General features: G+C 41.2%; 3 protein-coding genes and 1 long non-coding RNA gene across 6 annotated transcripts; 2 read left to right on the top strand and 2 right to left on the bottom strand.

The window, feature by feature from the left end:
- Positions 1 to 4283: 4283 nt before the first annotated feature.
- LOC116189988 (50S ribosomal protein L20-like) lies at positions 4284 to 5801 on the bottom strand. Of its 2 annotated transcripts, XM_031519655.1 has the most exons (3): positions 5717 to 5801; positions 5352 to 5579; positions 4284 to 4475 (listed from the first exon to the last, which is right to left on the bottom strand). In XM_031519655.1, the coding sequence occupies exons 2-3, from the start codon at positions 5535 to 5537 to the stop codon at positions 4284 to 4286; spliced, it is 378 nt and encodes a 125-aa protein (XP_031375515.1). In that variant the 5' UTR covers positions 5538 to 5579; positions 5717 to 5801. The 2 variants fall into 2 exon arrangements, with proteins under 2 accessions (XP_031375515.1, XP_031375516.1); XM_031519656.1 differs by lacking the exon at positions 5717 to 5801 and having other exon boundaries at positions 5352 to 5667.
- A 3141-nt stretch (positions 5802 to 8942) lies between these two features.
- On the bottom strand, positions 8943 to 10547 carry LOC116189987 (50S ribosomal protein L20-like). Of its 2 annotated transcripts, XM_031519653.1 has the most exons (3): positions 10463 to 10547; positions 10098 to 10325; positions 8943 to 9221 (listed from the first exon to the last, which is right to left on the bottom strand). In XM_031519653.1, the coding sequence occupies exons 2-3, from the start codon at positions 10281 to 10283 to the stop codon at positions 9030 to 9032; spliced, it is 378 nt and encodes a 125-aa protein (XP_031375513.1). In that variant the 5' UTR covers positions 10284 to 10325; positions 10463 to 10547; the 3' UTR covers positions 8943 to 9029. The 2 variants fall into 2 exon arrangements, with proteins under 2 accessions (XP_031375513.1, XP_031375514.1); XM_031519654.1 differs by lacking the exon at positions 10463 to 10547 and having other exon boundaries at positions 10098 to 10413.
- A 2228-nt stretch (positions 10548 to 12775) lies between these two features.
- LOC116189986 lies at positions 12776 to 13570 on the top strand. The gene is made up of 3 exons (XR_004152580.1): positions 12776 to 12787; positions 12938 to 13017; positions 13222 to 13570. It is a non-coding gene; the product is annotated as an uncharacterized LOC116189986 (long non-coding RNA).
- Positions 13571 to 14216: 646 nt separating this feature from the next.
- LOC116189985 (asparagine--tRNA ligase, cytoplasmic 1-like) lies at positions 14217 to 17301 on the top strand. Its single transcript, XM_031519652.1, has 6 exons — positions 14217 to 14781; positions 14903 to 15484; positions 15638 to 15894; positions 15964 to 16093; positions 16163 to 16221; positions 16794 to 17301. Exons 1-6 carry the CDS (start codon positions 14302 to 14304, stop codon positions 16975 to 16977), a joined length of 1692 nt encoding a protein of 563 aa, XP_031375512.1. The 5' UTR covers positions 14217 to 14301; the 3' UTR covers positions 16978 to 17301.
- Positions 17302 to 25742: the final 8441 nt, after the last annotated feature.

Here is a 25742-nt window from a genome sequence, read left to right as displayed (position 1 = left end):
ATAAAGTTTGGTCAAGTTTGGTTCGGGTTGAGTGGCGGTCGCCGGAAAACGGTTGAGTTTTCCGGCAATTTTGCCTTGGTTTCGGGCTGAGGGAAAGCTGGACGAATTTCTGAAAAATGCTGAGCTCTAAGGGGCTTGAGATGATTTTCTAGAGTGAGAGAGCTTGAGAGAGAATGGATGGTGAGTTGTGATTAGGTTAATGATGGGCTTATAAAGGAAGACTTAATGACAAGATTAAGTGGAGTTAAGTGCAATTAAGTGGTGCTTAGGGGATCCGAATTTTTGGAGATGGATTAGGGTGGGGAAATTGTCATGTTGAGTGTAGGGGAAGTTAGGGAAAAGTGGATGGGAGGTGATGGGAAGTGATGGATAGGAGATAGGTGTAAGAAGGTGTAAGAGATATTTGAATTTGTGTGGCGGAGGGAGCTTCTTGAGTTTGAGCCACCGAATTTTGGGATTAAGCCATGGCTTAGGGATTGAGCCGTGGCTTGGTGGCTTGGCTTGGCTGAGCTGTGGGTCCCATTCGAATAAGAGAAAAGCCGGGAAAAGCTCGAGACTTGATTGAACGCGCGTCCGATCTCCGATGTCCAATTAATTAATAGATTTGGAACGCTTGCGCGAACAGGATTTGAGTGAACCCAATATCGCCATATGTCATGTGAACGAATGTTCGGGTGGCTCGGCGCCTCGAGAGTCGGTTTTGCCCTGTTCGGACATTCGGAGTGGAGTTGAGTGCCCCCGGTCTTCGATTGCTCTTTGTGCATCTTAATGTTCGTTTCGGCTACCCTTTTGCCTCGCGGGGGATCGTTGGCTCGTCGTCCCCGACCGAAGACCATTGCCCCGGGGGAGACCTAGGGACTTGTGACCGGGGTTTTCTCAGTGCTCGCTGAATGTCTCGAGGTGTTCGGGAATCGTTGCGATCTCTGTTTTCCGTGAATGTGCCCCGAAGATTCACCGGGAGGCGTTGGCTACCAATGAAACGTCATTCGAGGAGCCCCGTAGAGTTCCGAAAGGCCGTCTGAGGCTTATTCCAAGACCCCGGTGGTCCCTGGGTGCCTGTAGACCTGTTTTGGGGTGCCGTTTACTCGTCAGTGGAGCGGACCCCGGGAGCCCTGTCGGAAAAGGCGTCCGTGAAGGACCGGGGTGTCCTGACTTGAGCAGGACACCTCCGAAATACATCCGAATGCGTCATTGGTCATTTTGGCACTGAGAGGGATTTTTAGAGTCCCATATTGGGCACCTTTCGGTGCTTCAGTGATTCGGTGATGAATAGTGCCACAGTGCCGGCTCCGCTGTTTTCGGGGTTCTTTGACTGTAAGTTCTTCTGACTGCTCTCTTCTGCTTTTCTAATGGACCTAGCTCTTCTCCTGTCGTTCATGACTCTGTGACCGCACGTTCGCCTTCGATTGCCGGGTGATGAACAGTAATCCGAGCTTTGATCGGGGATTCTCATGTAGGAAGCCGATGGGCCAAAATGGGGTGCTGACAATACACATCAGCATTTTCCATTCAAATTAACGGAAAAGTCGACATCGTACTAGAATTTGTGTCAAATCAATAGTTTATGCATTTTTTAATTAAGGAAAAAAATCGTACCAAATTGATAAAGTGTTGATTTATTTCTTAATTTATTTATTTTTGGTTATTAACACAGTACATTATACTTCACAAGCAAGCGGGTGACTAATGAATTTAGAATCCTCTATATATTTCTTCATGAGCCGACAATGGTGCTTCATCTTTCATTGTTAAACTAGTGTTCGGTGATGGGTCAATGATCTTAGTTGAGGTCATGCCGAGAACTGGGATGGTTCCTAAAATCACAGACAAGATGTATAGTATAGGTTGATGCCTTGGACTAACATATAAGTAAACATCCTTGTAATTTTGTTTGCTCCATAAGCTCTCAAATGGAACTTTATCTGGGATTACGAGACCTATGCTAATGGCAAATTCACAGGATTCTAGGACTGACCCATGTTAATCCAACAAGAGTTCATCATGAACCCGTTCTGTTCATCAAAATGATGTCTCCCTTGGCTAGCAAAACCTGCCAAGCCTTGTATTCAACATCAAAACAATGCCTTACTGAGCTATTAATAGACAGAAATCAAACCTCTTCCTACATTGCCCCTCATCTATTCATATCTTCCTCATATCACAAGGGAATGAGAAGCTCCGAGAACATAGAATGCAGAATATTGAGAGAACATGCAAGCAAAAGAAATGGATAGAGGAGATCGGACTCGGGAGAAGAAAGATGTACGGGGACGTCTCAAGCTGCAACCCTTACAACTATGAAGACTCTACCTACATCCCTCATTCCTGATTGAATGGCGGTTGCCTTATTCATTGATTCTTTCCTCTCATGGTTTCAAAATTTTGGATCTTAGTGACAGTGGAGGGGTTTGCTCCTACTCAGAGCTTGCCTTAGAGCATCGGCTAGAGAGGACATTGAACAGACCTCTTGTACATGACTGGGAGTTCGCCTCAGTTCCTGAGCTAGCCGCCCTCGCTGGAGATAGCCATGCGGCCGAATGCGGCCCCGCTTAGGTCGAAGTGGACCCGCCTCTTGGAGCAATATCTCCTCGGGCACTCGTCGGTGACAATGATGTTGACGGCTTGCGCGGGAGCAGATGCTCCCATCGAGGCACCTGACCTTGTAGCAGGGACCGCAACCCTCCCCTAGAATTTATATGGCATATATGTCGGGATTTTGGGTTCATTTCTTCTTCCAGGTACCCGCCCGAAAATCGGGTCGGTTTTAAGAGGTATTGGCCCTAAGTGGGAGAAACACGGGGATCCCAATATCATTCTTTTGGCCCGCCTCAGCACATGCGAGTATGTGCTCGTCAACATTCAATTTCATATTTTTTTTGCTTAGTGATTTGCTCATTGATATTAGCTTTAGATGAAACCAATATGAATGACCAATGTATCTTGTGGAATGCCAGCTGGAATGCAGCATCTAACAACCTTTAACAAAGTTTTTTTTCCGTTTTTTTTTCAATTTACGAGTTATATTATGTATAAGTAATAACGTGATGTCACTGCTCCATAAAATACCTTAAAAATTATGATTCCTTTTATATCCTATATCAAACATAACACACATTAAACTGATATACTCTAAAGTAGTTACAGCTTGTTACGTACATTGCTAAGTATAACTGAGACAAACTTCTATAGTAACCGAGTATTTAAGCCAAGTTTCCACCTCCAAGAATAGTGACCACACTTATAGATGGCTGCAACATCATTCTCAAGGTCAAGGTCTTATTCTTCCGACTAGCACAATGGCAAGTGGTATGCATAATTATCCTATCGATTTGGTCGTAGTGTGTGACCCTGTAGGTTCCCAATCACGTTGACAGTAATATCAAAATCTCTATTTCAATATTATAAACGGTGAGCGACATCTAGGAATGCATCACTGCTACTCAAGTAATAGGAAAGTCAATTTCTCCACGAACTTTGTGACCTATGTTACCGTGCAGTATAATCCATTTGTCCTCTATATCTCTATTGAGCCCAAGGCATGGTCGTTGTCATCCTCGTGTGGCTCAATTTCTCTTTCTTGGTTTACCGGGGTAAGTCTATCAAAATAAATGAGCTCAATATCCCTATATCGACTCATTTGGGTATGCATACACTTTTAGACTCTACCCACCAAGCGGCCGTGAGATATCGCTCCCGTTACATAAGAGGGACAAATCCTATCTTGGTCACTCATATTCCTATCCATGCTCTTTGGCATACTCAATAACTGTCTTTATAACCAGCCTGTTACGGTGGTGTTTGTCAGTATCAAAACATATGACATTGCATATCGGAAACTATGATAACCTTAAGTCAAAGGACCATTGCACCATAGTCACTATGAGACCTGCTAATGACAGTCACGTAACGACCCATATAGCAGTCTCATGGCCGGTCAGTTTAGTACACATTACTCTTAATGTGTACCTACAGTGTCACTCGATGTGTCCACATCCATAACCTATGAGACTTGGTTATCAATCAACACCGACATTAGTCTAACTGCATTATCATCGTCCTAATTAACGATAATTTCTATCTTCCTCATATCACAAGGGAATGAGAAGCTCCGAGAACATAGAATGCAGAATATTGAGAGAACATGCATGCGAAAGATGATTGAGTTCTCAAAGTTCAGGCCGTAAATTCTTTCTAAACCAGTAGAAGCTTTGTAGGAACCACGAAACAATGGTTCAAACATCGAGCTCAAAAAGAGAAACAAGAGACACAAAGCGACCAACATACTAGACACTGACTAGAATGCTTACCTTCCTGGGAGGATGAACCACATTCTTGTTCCCAAGGAAGGCATTACGGGAGATGTCCACAAGGGCCTTGAAGCTAAGAGGCTCATGCATGGACAATTCTGACAGAACTTTCCAGTTCAACTGGATGTTCTCCTTCATCAACCCGTGCATGAAGTTACCGTAATTGACCTGAAAATCAGTACAAATGGTCGTAAGACTATGAGATTATATGCAAAAGTTCATCCACTGCAAATGCCCGTGTTGTTTTGGAAAAAAATTAATATGTTGATGAGGTAAATAACCAATTTCAAGAAAACAATTGGTGCTCAAGCACAAGCCAACAATTATCTAATAAAAACCACCCAAATATCCAACAAATAGTTCATGTTAAAGTTCCGGTATAACATCTGTGCTTAACCATGACATATACACGCATATATAAGAAATGCTAAGATGATTTGCATGGCTAGTTTGAAATCTCAAAGGACTAAAGTTTCTTGAATCCTTAAAAACCGCTATTTCTTATCCTCCAATAGAACTTCGGCTTACACAGCAGACAGGGGATGAAAGTCATTAACTGAAAATGTTTTTTAACTCCCATTGAAGCAGAAGATACCGTTTTTACATCTTAGTTCTCATCTCAGCGTTCATGAAAGACCTTCTATAGCAGTTGATGTTACTCATGAAAAACCTATTTCTTTTGATATATGAGTCAAACATGGCATCAAGAGAATGTTCAGAAAGTAGAAAAGCCAAGTCGGAACGAGCACAATGAACTACTTTCCATGCCTTACAGGCAAAGAATACTCATCAACCACACCACAATACTCATCTCTACACTTGGGAGATTCATGGATGAAGCTTACTCATCCCGGCAAGGGTAAATAACATGATATCGTCAACGGTATTATCCAAAGTTCCATTTAGCTCATATTCAGAATAAGTGCTTCAAGCCGATAAACGAAACGAAATATATGAGACACAAGTAGGGCAAAAATCATTGAAAATTTAGAACAAGCAGTCTTTCGATATATATGTAAAAAAGAAAAGTCGGACGGTACGTACTGAGTGGAAGCGAGTGCCGGCGTTGATGCGCTGGATCCAGAGAGACTGCATATCACGCTTCTTGTTGCGGCGGTCTCTGTAGGAGTACTCCTGGGCCTTCTCGACCCTCTCCCTTGCGATTCTAATGCAGTTCTTCGCCCTGCCTCGGAAACCCTTGGCCAGGTTGAACACCTTTTTCTTGTTCATCTTCCTTTTCCTGCTTTCCTTCTCTTTTTCTGTGAACCAATCCTTTTACACCTCGCAGAAGAACAACATTTAACTTGCAATCAGGCAAGAAACTTCGTAAATCCATCTACCTTCTCCCCTAATTAGCCAAGAAATTAAGAATCTACAAACTAGAAAACCCTGAAAATTAAAATTCTCACTTTTTGCAGTTCAGCCGGGCAACAACGACCGAGCTGCTACGAAGGCGGAACAAGCAGGTCCCGTTTCCGTTCAGAGACCGTCCAGACTGAGAGAGGGGAGAGAGGGGGAGAGAGAGAGAGATGCGAGGGAAGTAGAGAAAGCCTCAATGGTGAGAGGAATTCAGCCCGGCCCAATAAAAAGTGTGTGGGCTGCCCAATAAGAGTAGAAAGCACTTTGCCCCTCGATTTTTGGGGCTAGGAAGCATTTACCCTCCGACCTTTATGAAAAATAGGCACTTTACCCCGTTCAGTCAATTTTCCAGCCAAATCGTGTCATGTGCGGTGCATATGATATTTTCAGGGATAAATTCGTCATTTTATCTCATAAAAATAATAATAATAAATTAGAAAAAAGAAGCTGTGGGAGGAATGGATAAAGGAGATCAGACTCGGGAGAAGGAAGATGTACGGGGACGTCTCAAGCTGCAACCCTTACAACTAAGAAGACTCTACCTACATCCCTCATTCCCGATTGAATGGCGGTTGCCTTATTCATTGATTATTTCCTCTCCTGGTTTCAAAATTTTGGATCTTGGTGACAGTGGAGGGGTTTGCTCCTACTCAGAGCTTGCCTTAGAGCATCGGCTAGAGAGGACATTGAACGGACCTCCTGTACATGACTAGGAGTTCGCCTCAGTTCCTGAGCTAGCCGCCCTCGCTGGAGATAGCCATGTAGCCGAATGCGGCCCCGCTTAGGTCGAAGTGGACCCGCCTCTTGGAGCAATATCCCCTCGGGCACTCGTCGGTGACAATGATGTTGACGGCTCGCGCGGGAGCAGATGCTCCTATCGAGGCACCTGACCTTGTAGCAGGCGCCGCAACCCTCCCCTGGAATTTATATGGCATATATGTCGGGATTTTGGGTTCATTTCTTCTTCCAGGTACCCGCCCGAAAATCGGGTCGGTTTTAAGAGGTATTGGCTCTAAGTGGGAGAAACACGGGGATCCCAATATCATTCTTTTGGCCCGCCTCAGCACATGCGAGTATGTGCTCGTCAACATTCAATTTCATATTTTTTTTGCTTAGTGATTTGCTCATTGATATTAGCTTTAGATGAAACCAATATGAATGACCAATGTATCTTGTGGAATGCCAGCTGGAATGCAGCATCTAACAACCTTTAACAAAGTTGTTTTTCCGTTTTTTTTTTCAATTTACGAGTTATATTATGTATAAGTAATAACGTGATGTCACTGCTCCATAAAATACCTTAAAAATTATGATTCCTTTTATATCCTATATCAAACATAACACACATTAAACTGATATTCTCTAAAGTAGTTACAGCTTGTTACGTACATTGCTAAGTATAACCGAGACAAACTTCTATAGTAACCGAGTATTTAAGCCAAGTTTCCACCTCCAAGAATAGTGACCACACTTATAGATGGCTGCAACATCATTCTCAAGGTCAAGGTCTTATTCTTCCGACTAGCACAATGGCAAGTGGTACGCATTCAATATGTGCCAAGAGTCTACACTCGCCATGCATGATTTTCATTGCTAACCCCATTGTCGCTCTATAGCGCATCTATTTAAGTTGTTGAAAGTGAACTAACTCGGGTCGTTATTTTATTAGCCTTCTCATTTCTGTGTATATTGGAGTTGACTCATTTCAGTGCATTTCGATGCACATTGGTCTTGAATGAAATGTTTAAACTCTATATGAAGGATGTCACTGTATCTTCTACTGGGAATGGTTAAAATTGAGTGGATAAATAAATTTGATTGCTGCTGCAAAAAAATTTAAGAAAAACTGAAATTTGATGTCCATGCAAAAAGTTAAGATCCAGAATAGATCGCTAACAAGAATATCCTCAAAAATGTCAGAACACGAAGTTTTGGCACCAAAAATTAAATAAAAACAGGGTTGTAAATTAACATCTATGGATAAAGAAAAGCTCTGAAACGTTGATCCATGTTCTCAGAAGCTCAAAGGTGATGAATAATCTTTTGCTCAGATTCCGTCATAAAAATCGTCTACTTATTATCTTCATCGTCATCTGCTCCAGCAGCTGAGTTGATGGCATTGAGTCACTCGATCAAACGAGCCTTCCTCTCCTCATATGTTAGCTTCTTCAAGTTGTATACGTTGAAGAAGATGGGTTAAATTGATTCAATACCCACCAGAATCGAGAGTCCCCTAACGTAATCCCGGCAGTTAGGGGCCTCAATCCCGACAACCCACCCCCTACAGGGGTCACCAACGCCATCTGTGGTCACCAGCAACCACAACTGAGGGAGTTAGTGGTTGATAGTGAGGCCCCCATCGCTGACCACCGCCCCTCCTCCATCCCCTTTGATTTTGCTCTTTTCTTGATTTCTTTTTATCTTCTAGAAAAACAATTTTATTGTTGCATAAAATATTATGGGTCCTACTTGAGCTATCATCATAAGCCACGTGGTATCGGTAATACGCATAAGCATTTTCCATTCAAATTAACGGAAAAGTCGACTTCGTACTAGAATTTGTGTCAAATCAATAGTTTATGCATTTTTTAATTAAGGAAAAAATCGTACCAAATTGATAAAGTGTTGATTTATTTATTTATTTATTTTTGGTTATTAACACAGTACATTATACTTCACAAGCAAGCGGGTGACTAATGAATTTAGAATCCTCTATATATTTCTTCATGAGCCGACAATGGTGCTTCATCTTTCATTGTTAAACTAGTGTTCGGTGATGGGTTAATGATCTTTGTTGTGGTTATTCCGAGAACTGGGATGGTTTCTAAAATCACAGATAATATGTATAGTATAGGTTGATGCCTTGGAGTGACAAATAAGTAAACTTCTCTGTAATTTTGTTTGTTCCATAAGCTCTCAAATGGAACTTTATCTGGGATTACGAGACCTATACTTACAGCAAATTCAAAGGATTCTAGGACTGACCCATGTTAATCCAACAAGAGTTCATCATGAACCCGTTCTGTTCATCAATATGATGTCTCCCTTGGCTAGCAAAACCAGCCAAGCCTTGTATTCAACATCAAAACAATGTCTTACTGAGCTTGTAATAGTCGGAAATCAAACCTCTTCCTACATTGCCCTTCATCTATTCATATCTTCCTCATATCACAAGGGAATGAGAAGCTCCGAGAACATAGAATGCAGAATATTGAGAGAACATGCATGCGAAAGATGATTGAGTTCTCAAAGTTCAGGCCGTAAATTCTTTCTAAACCAGTAGAAGCTTTGTAGGAACCACGAAACAATGGTTCAAACATCGAGCTCAAAAAGAGAAACAAGAGACACAAAGCGACCAACATACTAGACACTGACTAGAATGCTTACCTTCCTGGGAGGATGAACCACATTCTTGTTCCCAAGGAAGGCATTACGGGAGATGTCCACAAGGGCCTTGAAGCTAAGAGGCTCATGCATGGACAATTCTGACAGAACTTTCCAGTTCAGCTGGATGTTCTCCTTCATCAACCCGTGCATGAAGTTACCGTAATTGACCTGAAAATCAGTACAAATGGTCGTAAGACTATGAGATTATATGCAAAAGTTCATCCACTGCAAATGCCCGTGTTGTTTTGGAAAAAAATTAATATGTTGATGAGGTAAATAACCAATTTCAAGAAAACAATTGGTGCTCAAGCACAAGCCAACAATTATCTAATAAAAACCACCCAAATATCCAACAAATAGTTCATGTTAAAGTTCCGGTATAACATCTGTGCTTAACCATGACATATACACGCATATATAAGAAATGCTAAGATGATTTGCATGGCTAGTTTGAAATCTCAAAGGACTAAAGTTTCTTGAATCCTTAAAAACCGCTATTTCTTATCCTCCAATAGAACTTCGGCTTACACAGCAGACAGGGGATGAAAGTCATTAACTGAAAATGTTTTTTAACTCCCATTGAAGCAGAAGATACCGTTTTTACATCTTAGTTCTCATCTCAGCGTTCATGAAAGACCTTCTATAGCAGTTGATGTTACTCATGAAAAACCTATTTCTTTTGATATATGAGTCAAACATGGCATCAAGAGAATGTTCAGAAAGTAGAAAAGCCAAGTCGGAACGAGCACAATGAACTACTTTCCATGCCTTACAGGCAAAGAATACTCATCAACCACACCACAATACTCATCTCTACACTTGGGAGATTCATGGATGAAGCTTACTCATCCCGGCAAGGGTAAATAACATGATATCGTCAACGGTATTATCCAAAGTTCCATTTAGCTCATATTCAGAATAAGTGCTTCAAGCCGATAAACGAAACGAAATATATGAGACACAAGTAGGGCAAAAATCATTGAAAATTTAGAACAAGCAGTCTTTCGATATATATGTAAACAAGAAAAGTTGGACGGTACGTACTGAGTGGAAGCGAGTGCCGGCGTTGATGCGCTGGATCCAGAGAGACTGCATATCACGCTTCTTGTTGCGGCGGTCTCTGTAGGAGTACTCCTGGGCCTTCTCGACCCTCTCCCTCGCGATTCTAATGCAGTTCTTCGCCCTGCCTCGGAAACCCTTGGCCAGGTTGAACACCTTTTTCTTGTTCATCTTCCTTTTCCTGCTTTCCTTCTCTTTTTCTGTGAACCAATCCTTTTACACCTCGCAGAAGAACAACATTTAACTTGCAATCAGGCAAGAAACTTCGTAAATCCATCTACCTTCTCCCCTAATTAGCCAAGAAATTAAGAATCTACAAACTAGAAAACCCTGAAAATTAAAATTCTCACTTTTTGCAGTTCAGCCGGGCAACAACGACCGAGCTGCTACGAAGGCGGAACAAGCAGGTCCCGTTTCCGTTCAGAGACCGTCCAGACTGAGAGAGGGGAGAGAGGGGGAGAGAGAGAGAGATGCGAGGGAAGTAGAGAAAGCCTCAATGGTGAGAGGAATTCAGCCCGGCCCAATAAAAAGTGTGTGGGCTGCCCAATAAGAGTAGAAAGCACTTTGCCCCTCGATTTTTGGGGCTAGGAAGCATTTACCCTCCGACCTTTATGAAAAATAGGCACTTTACCCCGTTCAGTCAATTTTCCAGCCAAATCGTGTCATGTGCGGTGCATATGATATTTTCAGGGATAAATTCGTCATTTTATCTCATAAAAATAATAATAATAAATTAGAAAAAAGAAGCTGTGGGAGGAATGGATAAAGGAGATCAGACTCGGGAGAAGGAAGATGTACGGGGACGTCTCAAGCTGCAACCCTTACAACTAAGAAGACTCTACTTACATCCCTCATTCCCGATTGAATGGCGGTTGCCTTATTCATTGATTATTTCCTCTCCTGGTTTCAAAATTTTGGATCTTGGTGACAGTGGAGGGGTTTGCTCCTACTCAGAGCTTGCCTTAGAGCATCGGCTAGAGAGGACATTGAACGGACCTCCTGTACATGACTAGGAGTTCGCCTCAGTTCCTGAGCTAGCCGCCCTCGCTGGAGATAGCCATGTAGCCGAAGCGGCCCCGCTTAGGTCGAAGTGGACCCGCCTCTTGGAGCAATATCCCCTCGGGCACTCGTCGGTGACAATGATGTTGACGGCTCGCGCGGGAGCAGATGCTCCTATCGAGGCACCTGACCTTGTAGCAGGCGCCGCAACCCTCCCCTGGAATTTATATGGCATATATGTCGGGATTTTGGGTTCATTTCTTCTTCCAGGTACCCGCCCGAAAATCGGGTCGGTTTTAAGAGGTATTGGCTCTAAGTGGGAGAAACACGGGGATCCCAATATCATTCTTTTGGCCCGCCTCAGCACATGCGAGTATGTGCTCGTCAACATTCAATTTCATATTTTTTTTGCTTAGTGATTTGCTCATTGATATTAGCTTTAGATGAAACCAATATGAATGACCAATGTATCTTGTGGAATGCCAGCTGGAATGCAGCATCTAACAACCTTTAACAAAGTTTTTTTTCCGTTTTTTTTTCAATTTACGAGTTATATTATGTATAAGTAATAACGTGATGTCACTGCTCCATAAAATACCTTAAAAATTATGATTCCTTTTATATCCTATATCAAACATAACACACATTAAACTGATATACTCTAAAGTAGTTACAGCTTGTTACGTACATTGCTAAGTATAACCGAGACAAACTTCTATAGTAACCGAGTATTTAAGCCAAGTTTCCACCTCCAAGAATAGTGACCACACTTATAGATGGCTGCAACATCATTCTCAAGGTCAAGGTCTTATTCTTCCGACTAGCACAATGGCAAGTGGTACGCATTCAATATGTGCCAAGAGTCTACACTCGCCATGCATGATTTTCATTGCTAACCCCATTGTCGCTCTATAGCGCATCTATTTAAGTTGTTGAAAGTGAACTAACTCGGGTCGTTATTTTATTAGCCTTCTCATTTCTGTGTATATTGGAGTTGACTCATTTCAGTGCGTTTCGATGCACATTGGTCTTGAATGAAATGTTTAAACTCTATATGAAGGATGTCACTGTATCTTCTACTGGGAATGGTTAAAATTGAGTGGATAAATAAATTTGATTGCTGCTGCAAAAAAATTTAAGAAAAACTGAAATTTGATGTCCATGCAAAAAGTTAAGATCCAGAATAGATCGCTAACAAGAATATCCTCAAAAATGTCAGAACACGAAGTTTTGGCACCAAAAATTAAATAAAAACAGGGTTGTAAATTAACATCTATGGATAAAGAAAAGCTCTGAAACGTTGATCCATGTTCTCAGAAGCTCAAAGGTGATGAATAATCTTTTGCTCAGATTCCGTCATAAAAATCGTCTACTTATTATCTTCATCGTCATCTGCTCCAGCAGCTGAGTTGATGGCATTGAGTCACTCGATCAAACGAGCCTTCCTCTCCTCATATGTTAGCTTCTTCAAGTTGTATACGTTGAAGAAGATGGGTTAAATTGATTCAATACCCACCAGAATCGAGAGTCCCCTAACGTAATCCCGGCAGTTAGGGGCCTCAATCCCGACAACCCACCCCCTACAGGGGTCACCAATGCCATCTGTGGTCACCAGCGACCACAACTGAGGGAGTTAGTGGTTGATAGTGAGGCCCCCACCGCTGACCGATGGACAGGTATTACTACCTTGAAATTTCTGCTTTTGTTTCATCCCTATATGATATATATATATATATATATATATATATATATCTATATATATATTCTGGATTTGCGGAGCCTTTTCTTGTCAAATTTTATGGATCATTGACCTTTGAAATCGGCAGATAACATTTTTACGCTGCGGCAGTGGTGCTCAAACAATTTTCCAGAAGCCAAAGAACAGTTAGAACACATGTACAAGGAGGTAAGTTCATAAAATGAACTCTTCCATCGAGCTCCATATGGTTGGCTTGTCATACATCTGAGATTTGGAAGAACTATATCCAAAGAGAGTTTGATGTCTAAAAGATCTGCTGTTGTATTGCTATGTTTCACATCAATTGTGCTCCCTTGTTCTGCTGTTATCTCTTTTCTACTTGGGTGTTGATAATTTTCAATTTAACTGCAGATTGGGATAACTGAGGATTTCGACTATTTGGAACTGCCATCTGCTGGTTGATTCAATAGTGGAACTCAGCTTGAGACTACTTTTGATATCATTCTTCCCCATAATAGAAATAGCAGACTAAGAGAATCAAAACATTCTTGGGCGTGTGAAATTGTGCTTAATTTGAGTGTTGTACTCGATCAAAAGCCAGTCTTGTCAGTGCTCTCGTCGACCTCTTGGTACACGTAATGTTTGCATCATTTCATAGCATGTGAGCGGCGCACCCAGCAAATTGGTCAGGAATGTGAAGCTGGATACATAGTCTCTTCCTATTTTGACATCGTATGGCAGCTAATGATGTTTTCAATCAGTACTTGCAATTCCACAAAACCCTTACACAATCTCACATGCTAATCCCAAGCCGTGACACACAGCCAACCATAAATTCAAATGCATCTTGAGCTCGGTTACTCTGGCATTCGGTACTATGACTCGCGCTAATATTGTCTTGGAATTACTCCTTGGTAAAAGTAATCTGCACAATCCCTTATTTTCACATCTAATGTATGTAGTATCGCCCTGCAACGTACCAATTGAAAACAGATAATTCCATTGGTAATTGGTATCATTGATCCCAGGATGCACATTGATGTGTATTAATTTCGGAAACGTACTTACAAAAAAAAATAATTTCGGAAACGTTTCATCATTCTTTAGCATCTTAGCACAACTTTATTGCCTCCCCTACATTTTGAAGAGAAAAACAATATTCTCAGGATAAAGTAAAGAAATCATATAATTACATAGATTCCATATGACATGACCAAGAATAGATACCCTGCTTAAATTCCCCGTTTACTTGCTCGGCAAGGTTTGCTAGTGGAGCGCAGTCTCATACTGGACTTGGACTCCACGGGTATTTCAATCCGACGTGGACGAATAAAAAACCAGATGCCAGTAGGATTCCGCCACGTGCCAACCTCTATAAAATTGGGACGTGATTTCAACGGGTCCCGCAACACTCGACCCCTCCCCTCCCCTCCCGCCATCGATAGCAAAGAGAGGATACGAAGTTTAGGGTTTACGGGTCAGCCCACTCTAATGGAAGCGCCGCCAGTGGAGCAAATGGCTGCCGCCACCCTCGGCGACGTCGCCACCGTGGCCAAGCACGAGTTCTCGGACCGCGTCCCCATCAGGTCGATCGTCTGCCGCCCAGACGGCGGCGCGGGGCTCGCCGGCCAGCGTGTCAGGGTCGGCGGCTGGGTGAAGACTGGCCGGAAACAGGGCGGCGGGTCGTTCGCTTTCCTCGAGGTGAGCGACGGCACGTGCCCCGCAAACCTCCAGGTCATTGTGGACTGCGGCGTGGCGGATCTCGGGCAGCTCGTCCCGACGGGCACTTGCGTGGCGCTGGACGGCGTGCTGAAGATCCCTCCCGAGGGGACGAAGCAGAATATCGAGCTCCGTGTCGAGGAGGTTGTCCATGTCGGACCGGTTGACCCGGCCAAGTACCCATTGCCAAAGACCAAGCTCAAGCTCGAGAACCTCAGGGACGTCGTACATCTCCGCCCGAGGACTAACACGGTAACCTTAATTTCGTCAAGTTCGATTCTGTGTCTATGCAAATGCCATTCTTTCCTTGAAGCGCGATATGAGTTGCTATGGATTCTGCACGATGAGCTGAGAATCAATGCTTGTCTTTCAGATATCTGCAGTGGCTCGGATTCGCAACGCATTGGCCTATGCAACCCACACGTTCTTTCAGAAGCATGGCTTCCTATACATTCACACTCCGATCATTACAACGAGTGACTGCGAGGGTGCCGGCGAAATGTTCCAAGTGACAACTCTGATCAGTGATGCCGAGAAGCTGCTCAAGTCTCCTCTTCCAACTGAGGCTGACATCGAAGCTGCTAAGCTTGCCATTGACGAGAAGGGAGCGGAGGTTTCTCAGCTGAAATCTGCTAAAACGGGCAAACCAAAGATTGATGCTGCTGTGGCTGAGTTGCACAAAGCCAAAGAAAATCACTCGAGGCTTGAAGAGAGATCAAAACTTAAACCCGGTGTCCTCCCTGTGAAAGATGGGAAGATTGATTATTCGAAAGATTTTTTTGACCGGCAAGCCTTCTTGACTGTCTCAGGGCAATTGCAGGTGGAGACTTTTGCTTGTGCTGTCAGTAGCGTGTATACTTTCGGGCCGACTTTCCGTGCTGAGAACTCGAACACTTCGAGGCATTTGGCAGAATTCTGGATGGTGGAGCCTGAAATAGCTTTTGCTGAGCTGAAGGTAAAAATTCCGAGCCTTTATCATCTGCTTAATCGTAGTGATACTTCCAGCTGATGGTCGCATTAGTTTTTATAGTAGTTGGAGTGTGTGCTGGATATTTGTCTGGCATGAATATGGGAAAATTTAGTTATTAAATTCCTGATGTTTTTGAAGGACGATATGAACTGCGCGGAGGCGTACGTGAAATTTCTGTGCAAATGGTTGCTTGACAACTGTCTTGATGACATGGAATTCTTGGCCAAGAACTATGACAAAGGCTGCATCGATCGACTAAGAATGGTTGGTTCCACTCCCTTTGAGCGGGTTTCATATACGGAAGCAGTCGCCATGCTAGAGGAGGTTGTAAAGGGTGGTAAAGAGTTTGAGAATAAGGTGGAATGGGGAATGGATCTAGCATCTGAACATGAAAGGTATGCTTCTTGATTAGAACAATGTTTGCTCTCGTGATAGGTACTAAAGATATTATTGTCCAACTACAGATACTTGACCGAGGTGATATTTCAAAAGCCCGTTATCGTGTACAATTACCCTAAAGGAATTAAAGCGTTCTATATGAAGCTTAATGATGACGGGAAAACTGTGGCAGCTATGGATGTCCTTGTACCCAAGGTTGGTCCACTCTTCTACTGTAAAACTCGTATATTAAGAAATCAGTCTTACTGATTCCTGGGACTGTAGGTGGGAGAACTGATTGGTGGAAGCCAAAGGGAAGAGCGCTACGAGATTATCAGGGACAGGTAACAAGTCGCTTTTACTTGCTCTTATGGAACTTGACATAAGGTGCTGGCTAATTTGGGATGCATTGTTTTAACTGCAAACCATCTTTTCTACTTTCAAGTTTTGCTTGCAGACCGGTTTGCACCTTGAAGTTTTCATGTCACTTATCTTTGCCTTGTAGTCTTGAGTTTAAGGTCGCGCATGCTGAATAGTACATAACTTTAATTTTTATTTGATTCCACGTATAATCCACAACACATTTTAGAAAGCTGCGCCAGGAAGAAAAAAGAGGGTGAGGTTGCCGAGATTGAATGAGTTGCTGAGAGGTGATGTATAGTCAGGAAGAATAGTGTTAGCTATATGGTGCTAAGTAGAACAAAATTTGGCACTTGAAGGTAAGTTGTTAAAAGAAAAAAAGGGTCTCAACGCCAAACTTAGAACAGCATGGTGCAGATTGTTAAAACCTATACAGACAAACTTAAAGGTGCAAAAATTAATTGATTCTGAAAGGACCTCCAAATTTTTGTTGGATCTGCAGTTCTCCTTATTTGTTTTTTGTTTTTAAATTTGTTGGCATTTTTTTTTCTGACAGGATTACAGAGATGGGGCTGCCTCTCGAACCCTATGAATGGTACCTTGACCTTCGACGTTATGGTACCGTAAAGCACAGTGGGTTTGGGTTAGGTTTTGAGCGGATGATTCTATTTGCTACTGGTATTGATAACATCAGAGATGTTATTCCGTTCCCTCGGTACCCAAACAGAGCAGATCTCTGAGTTCATTATGCTCAGTTTTCTGCTACGGCTGCTATTATTATTTGCTCTTCTTGTCTAAGGGAAAGCAACTGTCCTTACATAGCCTTTGCTCTTCGAGTTATTTTTGGCATGAATGATGGCATTATAGATGAATTTAGAAGCAGTGCTTATCTGCAGTACCCCTCTTGTTGAATACAGATTAACCGACTTGCCCGATTTCAGTAGAAAAGTTATTATAGAAGAATGGTTTGTAATTTTCTATCTTGTATTGTAAAAAATGACTGATTTATAGGTGTGGCCTTCAGAAATGTGGAATCATTATGTTTCAGAAAAATTCTGGCTCAAGCAAGATGGCACCAATTTTGCTTTCTTAGCTTTGATGCAGAGCTCTCCAGATATTCATTAGTTGATGACAAGGAATGCATGCTTAAGTAAAGCTAGGCGAAAGGCTTGCGAGTGTGTGCAGGCCGAGTTATTGGTTATCGTATTGAAAGCCAATCAAATATTAAGGTATAAGTTATTCCATTATAGCCTTTATAAAGTTAATTTCTTACTTAGACTTCTACATATTTATAGCGTTATATATGGAAATAATCCCTTACCTTGAAAATATTGAGCGATCTTAATATTCAGCTCACTCAAGTGAATGTACTTAATTCCATTCCACGAACAAAAAGACTAATGAACTATTAAAAAAAAAGAAAAAAAAAGAGAGACAGAAAGGCTGAACAATATATCAGATTTCATGTATTATATCACTGTAAACTCTTTAGCCTAGTGGTAAGGAGGAGTTTAAGTATGCACTTGATCTCGGGGTTTGAAACTCCTAGGAGCCACCAGAGCGCCTTTGACGTGATTACCTGTTTTGTGAGTCGCCGGGAGTTCACGGAGCTTTGGAAATTAGTGGGGCGAAGTCCGGATATCTCGTTTTAGCAAAAAAAAAAAAAAAGTATTACATCACTGTATATATTTCAACAGTAGAAAGTTCTTGACATATTTGCACGGAAACCTCGCTTTCTAGTTAATGTCGAATTATCTCCCAACTAATCGATTTGTAATATAAATTACTCACCTCGAGATGATGGAGGCCTTCATGGTTTTAAGACTACTTTTATAGTTTTCATTTGGGAGAGCTGATGAACTTTCCAATCCAAATTTTCCTCCTAACCGGAGATGGTAAAGCTGAAAACGGTGGTTTCTCTAGTGGACAACTCGTCTATAGATATTCAATAATCAAACCCAATCAATTATAAATGCAAATCATAAATATATGGCTCGTGACTTTCCATGAATTCAAATCCTTTCGGCTTCGTGAACGGGGTTTGCAACATGATGTAGTGCCAATTGTCACGTGATCTTGATGGTGACTCGAAAGATCTTACAATCAGAGATCTACTCCATCCTACTCAGCACATTTCGATAAATCGTCTCTGTTTCTGTAATATTGTATATAGATAGGGGAAGGGCCCTACTGAATGCAAGACGAGGCATTCACCGCATTCATAAAGTTCTCGCTATGTTGCTTTTGAGTTGAGTTTGGATTAACAAATTGTCCTGGTTTGGTTTCTATCAGTGAATGATAATATAGTTGGAATCCGATAGTTGGCGTGTACCAAAACCCCGCTCTGCTTCACGATATGTGCTGTTCTTTTGACAAACCCGAGCTGGGAATTTCGGATGAGAAGCAATAACATCGGGGAAGTATTGATCCGACTTGCAAACGTAGGAACCTATGTTGTATTCGCTTCGTCCTCAGGCTTACAGTAAACACAGTAATATTCTCATGGCGAGTGGAAAGAGAGCTGGCGCTGTTTGGGTACAGACTGAGCACGGATGCCATTCGACTTCTGTGCACTAGAAGGGCACAAGCAGCTTACTCTGTCCATTCGTACATGGAAAAGCCTTGTTTCTCTCAACGTATAGGGTAGTGGAACTTTCTTGCTCGTCGAATCAATGCGAGAGTTCGGCTTTCATTCTATACAATATCATGCAAATAAACCGTTCGACTTTGAAGCACAAAACGAATGTATCTGAGGAGTTTTGCCCCCTTCGTTTTCAAACATGGGGGACAGCGATGATAATTCTCGATTATATTACATGCGAGGGAAGAATCAACAGCTGCATTCCCATTTTCATATTTCTCTCTTGAACCCTGCTTGACGTTTCCACTGATAAGTCTTTCAGAAAAATCGAAGGGGGCACATCTTCCTCGAGGCATAAGCCTATCAATGTTAATTGAATCATCAATCTCGTAAGGTGACCTTGGCTGCACTTCAGGTCGAAAAAGTACAAGAGTTGAACAAAGTGGGTAATTGCCGCCACAGTGCAGGACCTGATCAATACTGCTAATTGATTCAATTTGGCAGGATGATCCTTGAGTCTATCAGAAGAAGATGCATAGAAGAACAAAGAAGTTGGCCGTGCTGGAGTCGCTGTCTGAGCGGCCTGACAGAGAGTTTGCAGAATGACTGAGCTTTTCCTAACGCTGGACGTTAACTATAGCTCATAAGTCGCCCAAATGTGATAACAACAACCATACGAGATGACAGTTTCACCATGTAATAGATACTTGAGATGACAATAAGATGAAGGTGGGTTTTTCGAAACTAGAAATAGCAGGTAAGGTAATAAAGACTGGATAGATATTTATGTAAATTATGTTTTTGTCTATAAACAAATGGTTTACACTACGAGATTTTACCACACAAACTCAAAGGGCTTCCGAAGGAGCAGAAATTAACTTCAAATTCCTTGCAGCAGTTACAATTTATTTTGGGAGATGGCATGGATAAACACGCACATGTTAGAAGCTAAGTCAATACTTGCTAATAATAGATGTTTTAGACATGCAAGCTGAAAACAAGTTGATGCAGAGAGCCAGTGGCCGTGAATACAGACTTCCTCCGTCAAGACGATGGCCACATTGAAAACATTTCAAAGATAAAATACAAGAAGGGTAAAAAGGAAGCTTAAGTTGAGAAGCATAGTGATCCATATAATTACAAGCGAGGTCATGAATTCTTAAGCAATTATCTGACTGTAAATTAGAATGAGATGAATACGTGCATAACTATTGACTGACGTAATCGATCAGCTTAACTTGTTTGAAATCAAACTAGTAAACCTATGCTAGACTTGCTAAGCTTACACTGTTTCTAAAGTCAATTAGCGTTTGCGCAATTAAGGAAAATTCCAAGTCAGTCTTGCAGATATCTCAAGAAGGCACGCGATGGGATGGAACTATTTGCTAATTCTCAAAAGATGGGGGCAGGAGGGAGGGCCAAAGAGCAGCCATGAACCAAGCGCAAGAAGTTGAATTCTGGAACTAGATGCCCCTTGTTAGTAGAAGTTCAAATTGCCCGTTTTTCTTAAGAATTAACTATTATGATATTAGGAATATATACCTATATATAGAGTAAACTAACAATTTATCCGATATTACATTAAATTTGATCTCAAAAAATATTTTATATCAATTTTGACCTTGACCGATTAAATGTAGATCATATTGCCCATTCCATCATCTTCCGTTAAGAATTTGATGGGAAATGCTAATTTCTCATTATTTCTTACCACTTTTTATTCTTTATTTCTCTCTATGCATTTCGTTACAATATAATATCCGTTCTTTCCTTTTATTACAGTAGTTTGTCTTAAATAAAAAATGTAAAAAGAAAGTCAGAAAATTTGCTCCCTCGATTTCCAGAGTCCACGCTGTCCAATCTCATATGTCCTCCCTTTCTCTTCACAAAACCAAGAAGATGATGAAACACAAACTCATACATTCAAATCGATCAAAAACAAACTCCGGAATCTCCCGCCCCCGCATCAGCGGTACCTCCTCAGGGACGTCGTCGCAGGCTCCACCACCAGCATTCTCTCCGAGGCGATGCTCCTCTCGAACCCGAAAGAGTAGGATCTCTTCAGCATGAAGTCCCTGAATCGATCGTCGGACCCCGGGTTCCCTCTCCTGGGGGATGGCTCCTCACTAATCTCTCCAATAGCCGAAGAGGACGGGGTAGATCGGAATTCCCATCGCCAACCCAACAGACCTCTGCCTCATTCCATCTTCTGCGACCACCGTAGCGGCTGCTTCCAGTCTGCTCCGCCTCTTTCCTCAGTAAAATTTGGCTTCTCAATCCGACAACCATCTCAGCAACCTTTGCTCATCTCTGATATCGTCCTCCTTCTCTCACCGGGGCTGCCCCTTCCATTAACCATGCTCGAGCCACTGCATTGACTCAAATGAACAGCTGCAACGAATTCTATCTCCATCGTCGATCAGGTCGATTCATCGATGAGTTCGATTAACGTGCTTTGATTAGAGTTAGGCAGCTGGGGGACATGAACTTGGGGGTTATTGATTTGTGGTTCAGAGATTTGGGGGTTAACGATTGAATCCAGATAGCAAGGGCCCGCGGGTTACAGAGGAAAGAAAAAAAATTAAAAGAAAAAACAAGAAATAAATAGAAGAGATGGATGAAATAATAACTCCTGAAAAAAATAATAAAATAATGTCATGTCAGGTCGAATTACGGGACATTAGAGGATTCCGTTGACTTTTTAGTGGCAAATAGACGGACGAGATAATATGATCTTCATTTAATATGTACATTTAATGTAATGTCGATCCCTCGAGAGATAAATCGGTGATTTACTCATCTCTATATAACCGTGAAGAAAATAAATATTGAAAATACATGCGATATCTTCTCGTAATATTATAGAATTAGTGTTAGTAGATGTAATCTTATACATTATCTTATCGTTTATATTTATTTATACACTATAATGAAATTTGGAGATTATAAGGAAGGCCTTTTATATAATTCACTTTCTTAAAAACTTCTTGAGAAACTTGTGCACCATAAAACTTCTTAAAAAATAAGTTTAATTAATAATAATCACATAATTACGAATATAAAATTGTATTTTTATATCTATAAATATTTTCTTTTAATTCTTATATAATAATACAACCCAAGAATCTCCAATTTTTTGCTAAGGCAATATGTGGACATTATTATTTAGAAGTTTTTTTTTCATTACATACATATATATTCCTATGCCTAACAAATCCGCCTTTTGTATTATCCATTATATTATTACGATTATAAAGAGAATTAGAGGGAGCTTTGGTCACTTTCTTATTTCTATATTCTCATGTTACATTTTCTATTTCTTTTTTTTTCTTTTTGATTTTTTTGGTAGATCAGGTTAGGTATATTCTTTTAATTATCATCATCATCACATAAGAATCATTTATTCTGAATTAAGATGATAAATTTACTCACATATATTACCCACTAACTTCTCTTTTTCACTCACTCTTTCCTCCCAATTTTTCTCCCCCCTCGCCTCTCCCTCCTCTCTCTTCTCTTCATTGTATTCGTTCTTTCTTCATTAGTTAGGCAATTTATTTTTTTGGGTTAATTACCTAAAAAAATACAAACTTTTCATATTTTATCAATTTCAGCACGAATTTTTTTGACCTAAAAATGCACAAACTATTAGTTTGGTATTAATTTTAGCACGCCTCAATATTTCCGTTAATTTAAACGAGAATCTATGGCCATACCCTCCGATCGAGGTAGGGGTGGCAATGGGCCTCGATAAGATCCTCATTGCCTGAATTTGAAGAAGGAAAAAGTAAAATTGAGAAAATAATGAATGGATAAAGTAATGGAAGTCTCATTGGCGGCCACCATCCCCCTAATTGAGGTCATTGGAGACCTTTACCGTCATGGGCAATTCTGATTGAGCGAGCAGTGGTTGTCATTGAGACCCACCGATTGAAAAAATGAAAGTCATGCTAACATTGATATCAATTGATAATTTGTACATTTTTATGTCAATAAAAAGTTCCTGCTATAATTGATAAAATGTGAAAATTTTGTATTTTTTCATCGAACAGGTGCTGCCTGTGAGCAGGGGAACGTGACCAGTGCAAGTTACGGATGTAAGCAATACAGGACCAATCCAAACACGACGTACAAATTATAATGCTATTTCATCAAACCCCTTCACAGAGATTTCATCGAACAGGTGTTGCCTGTAAGCAGGGGAACGTGACTAGTGCAAGCTACGGAGGTCAGCAACACAAAACCAATCCAAACAGATCAGTATTTTCGCATTTGAAGCAGTTGGAATTAAGAAATTCACCAACAGCAATAACAAAATCCACCAATCAACTGCTACACAGACAACAATCAAACGAAATCGAGCAAAAATCAAATATTTCTTCAACCAACAGTGTGGGCAAAGAACTTCCCCCAACCCGCCATAACGATGCAAAATCACATAATATAACATGAAATTGGTGGAAGAAATTACCTTTCACTTTGATATGGAAGTGGCAAGTGAAGAAGACGCCTCTTAAGAAGAGTACCCACTGGTAGGGGCCCGGCAAAATTCGTCGTTTGTCCACTGCTTTCATTGGCGACCGAATGCTGCAGGGGTAGGGGATGGCTTCAAGCGTTCGCAGAGGATTGGGAATGTGGGGTAGAATCGACAGATTCGCAAAGAAAATCTTGAACGATGTAGAGCAGAGAAGGAAGAAGGGGGCCGGCAATCTGTCGCAAGGGAAGAAGAAGATTGGGAGGGTAGGGGCTGGCTTCTATTTTGGCTACCAGTCAAATGATCCAACTGAAAGTCACGGGTTGAGTTGGGGTGGGGTGGGGGGGGCAGGGAGATAGAAGGGGAGGTGGGGTCCACAAACGGCTAAATTTTTTTTTATCCTTTTCCGCAATTAAAATCTCAGTTACTAATTCAAAACTTTAACTCTAAATCAAACGGATTGTTAAGCACTGGATGTGTTCAAGTACTATAAAGACCGAGATTAAAAACCAACTTGGGAAGAGGATTAAGACTGTTAGATTTGACCATGGTTGTGAATACTGTAGAGGATTTGATGGGTCAAGCGAACATAGTCCAAGATATTTTGCTAAATCCCTATATGAATATGTTATTGTCTCACAGTACACCATGTTAGACAATCCCAACATCATTGGTGTTGCTGAGAGACGAAACATGACACTTATCACTTTACCAAAATTAGTTTTGGCAGAGGCACTAAAGGCTGTGGCTTGCTTATTTAATAGAGTGCCAATTAATGCAGTATTGAGAACCCCTTATGAACTATGGATAGGTAAGAAGCCTAGCTTAAAGCATCTATGTTTTTCGGCTTGTCCAGCTAAGGCAAGGCCAAATATGTCAAATTCAAGAAATTGGACACAAAAACGGTAAATTGCTATTTTTTGTTGGGTCCTCGGAAAGATCCAAGGTTTATAGATTTTATGATCCTACTATTAAGTGATTATTTGGGATGAGGAATGCTCGATTTATGAGGATGTTTAATTTGGGGGAGATAAGAATAAGGGTGTTGTCTTTGAAGAGGGATTTTGTTTTTCTTCCTGCAGCAGTTGTTGTCTCTGATATTGATCAAGCAATAAATTCGGAACAACAGGACAATATTAAAGTTCTCCTTATCCAGTCTCAAGAGGCTACTTCGGAAGAATAAATTCAACAACCTCAAGAACAAGGGCAATCAAAAACTTTGTTTTGGGAGACCCAAAGAAGATGGTTTGCAAATTCATTTACGAGCAAAAGTAGGCATCTCGTCAATATTGTCATAAATTTCATCAAGTTGTCATCCATTTGGTTTCGAGATGAATGCGATTGATGGATATAGATACAATAAGTCTAGTGGGAGTAATTTTATTTACATGAAAGATTGCAAATCTACCCCCGTTGCTAAAGGAGATAAGTTTCTTTCTCAATCAGTGCCCCGATAATAAGTTTGAACAAAAACAATTGTAGTAGATCTCCTATGCATTTGCGGTGGAGTCCAATGCATGCATAGGTATGTACGTATTTGAACTTTACGTACATAGTTGGAAAGTTTAGGAGATACTTAAGTAAATTCGATGTGGATCATTTTGGTAAGTAGCAAAACAAGTTTCTTCGGTATTTACAGAGAACAAAGTGTTTCGTGCTCACATACAAGAAGTCAAATTGGTTGGAGATCATTAAGAATGTGTTTGGTTTTTGAGTTGAGTTGAGTTTTGGTTTTAATTTGTTTGTAATGATTGTATAGTTAAATTATAAGAAAAAGTTATGAATAGTTATAAGAAAATAATGATCAAGTAATGATTGTGTTGTTGAATTGTGAAAACAGTAATGAATAGTTGAGAGAATTTAATATTAAAAAATGAATTGAAAGGTTTTTTTTTAAAAAATGAAAAAAGTGATGATTGTGTTGTTGAATTGAAGATAAGTGGAATTTAGTTGAGTAGAGTTGAAAATTTTTTAAAAACCAAATACACCCTGTATTCTAATTTTGATGGATGTCGAAACAGTTTACAATCAACGTCTGGTGTGCGCAACCAAATTTCGTCTCGTCGGGGCACGTATGCGCTCGCCTAAATGCAACGCGGCTTGGGAGTGTCCACCTTCCCGGGGACGCACGACGGACGCACGTGAGAAGGAGTCGCCACTACCTATTTACGACTCGAAGGTCGAGGGCCGTTGAGTTGCCCGGGTCTAGGGGAATAAGATACACTTAGTATGCTAAGGCAATGGTCTGTACGGAACCTGAAATTCTAAATTCGGGGGTTCTATTACGTGTGGGTCTATTTCCCACACGCCCTTTCGGTACTCTAGCTTGCTAGGCTTGCCATTTTATTTATTTACCGCATGATTTAGGGTTGCACTTGACTCGCCCGTTTTGACACCGTAAATTCGAGGAAACGCTCCGATTGTCCACTCTCCGACCGGGATTCTTACAT

The sequence above is a fragment of the Punica granatum genome, unplaced genomic scaffold (genome assembly GCF_007655135.1).
Source record: "Punica granatum isolate Tunisia-2019 unplaced genomic scaffold, ASM765513v2 Contig00057, whole genome shotgun sequence".
In the NCBI taxonomy this organism is placed as follows: Eukaryota; Viridiplantae; Streptophyta; class Magnoliopsida; order Myrtales; family Lythraceae; genus Punica; species Punica granatum.
The sequence above is the reverse complement of the archived record's forward strand: the minus strand, read 5'-3'. Positions and strand labels throughout refer to the sequence as shown.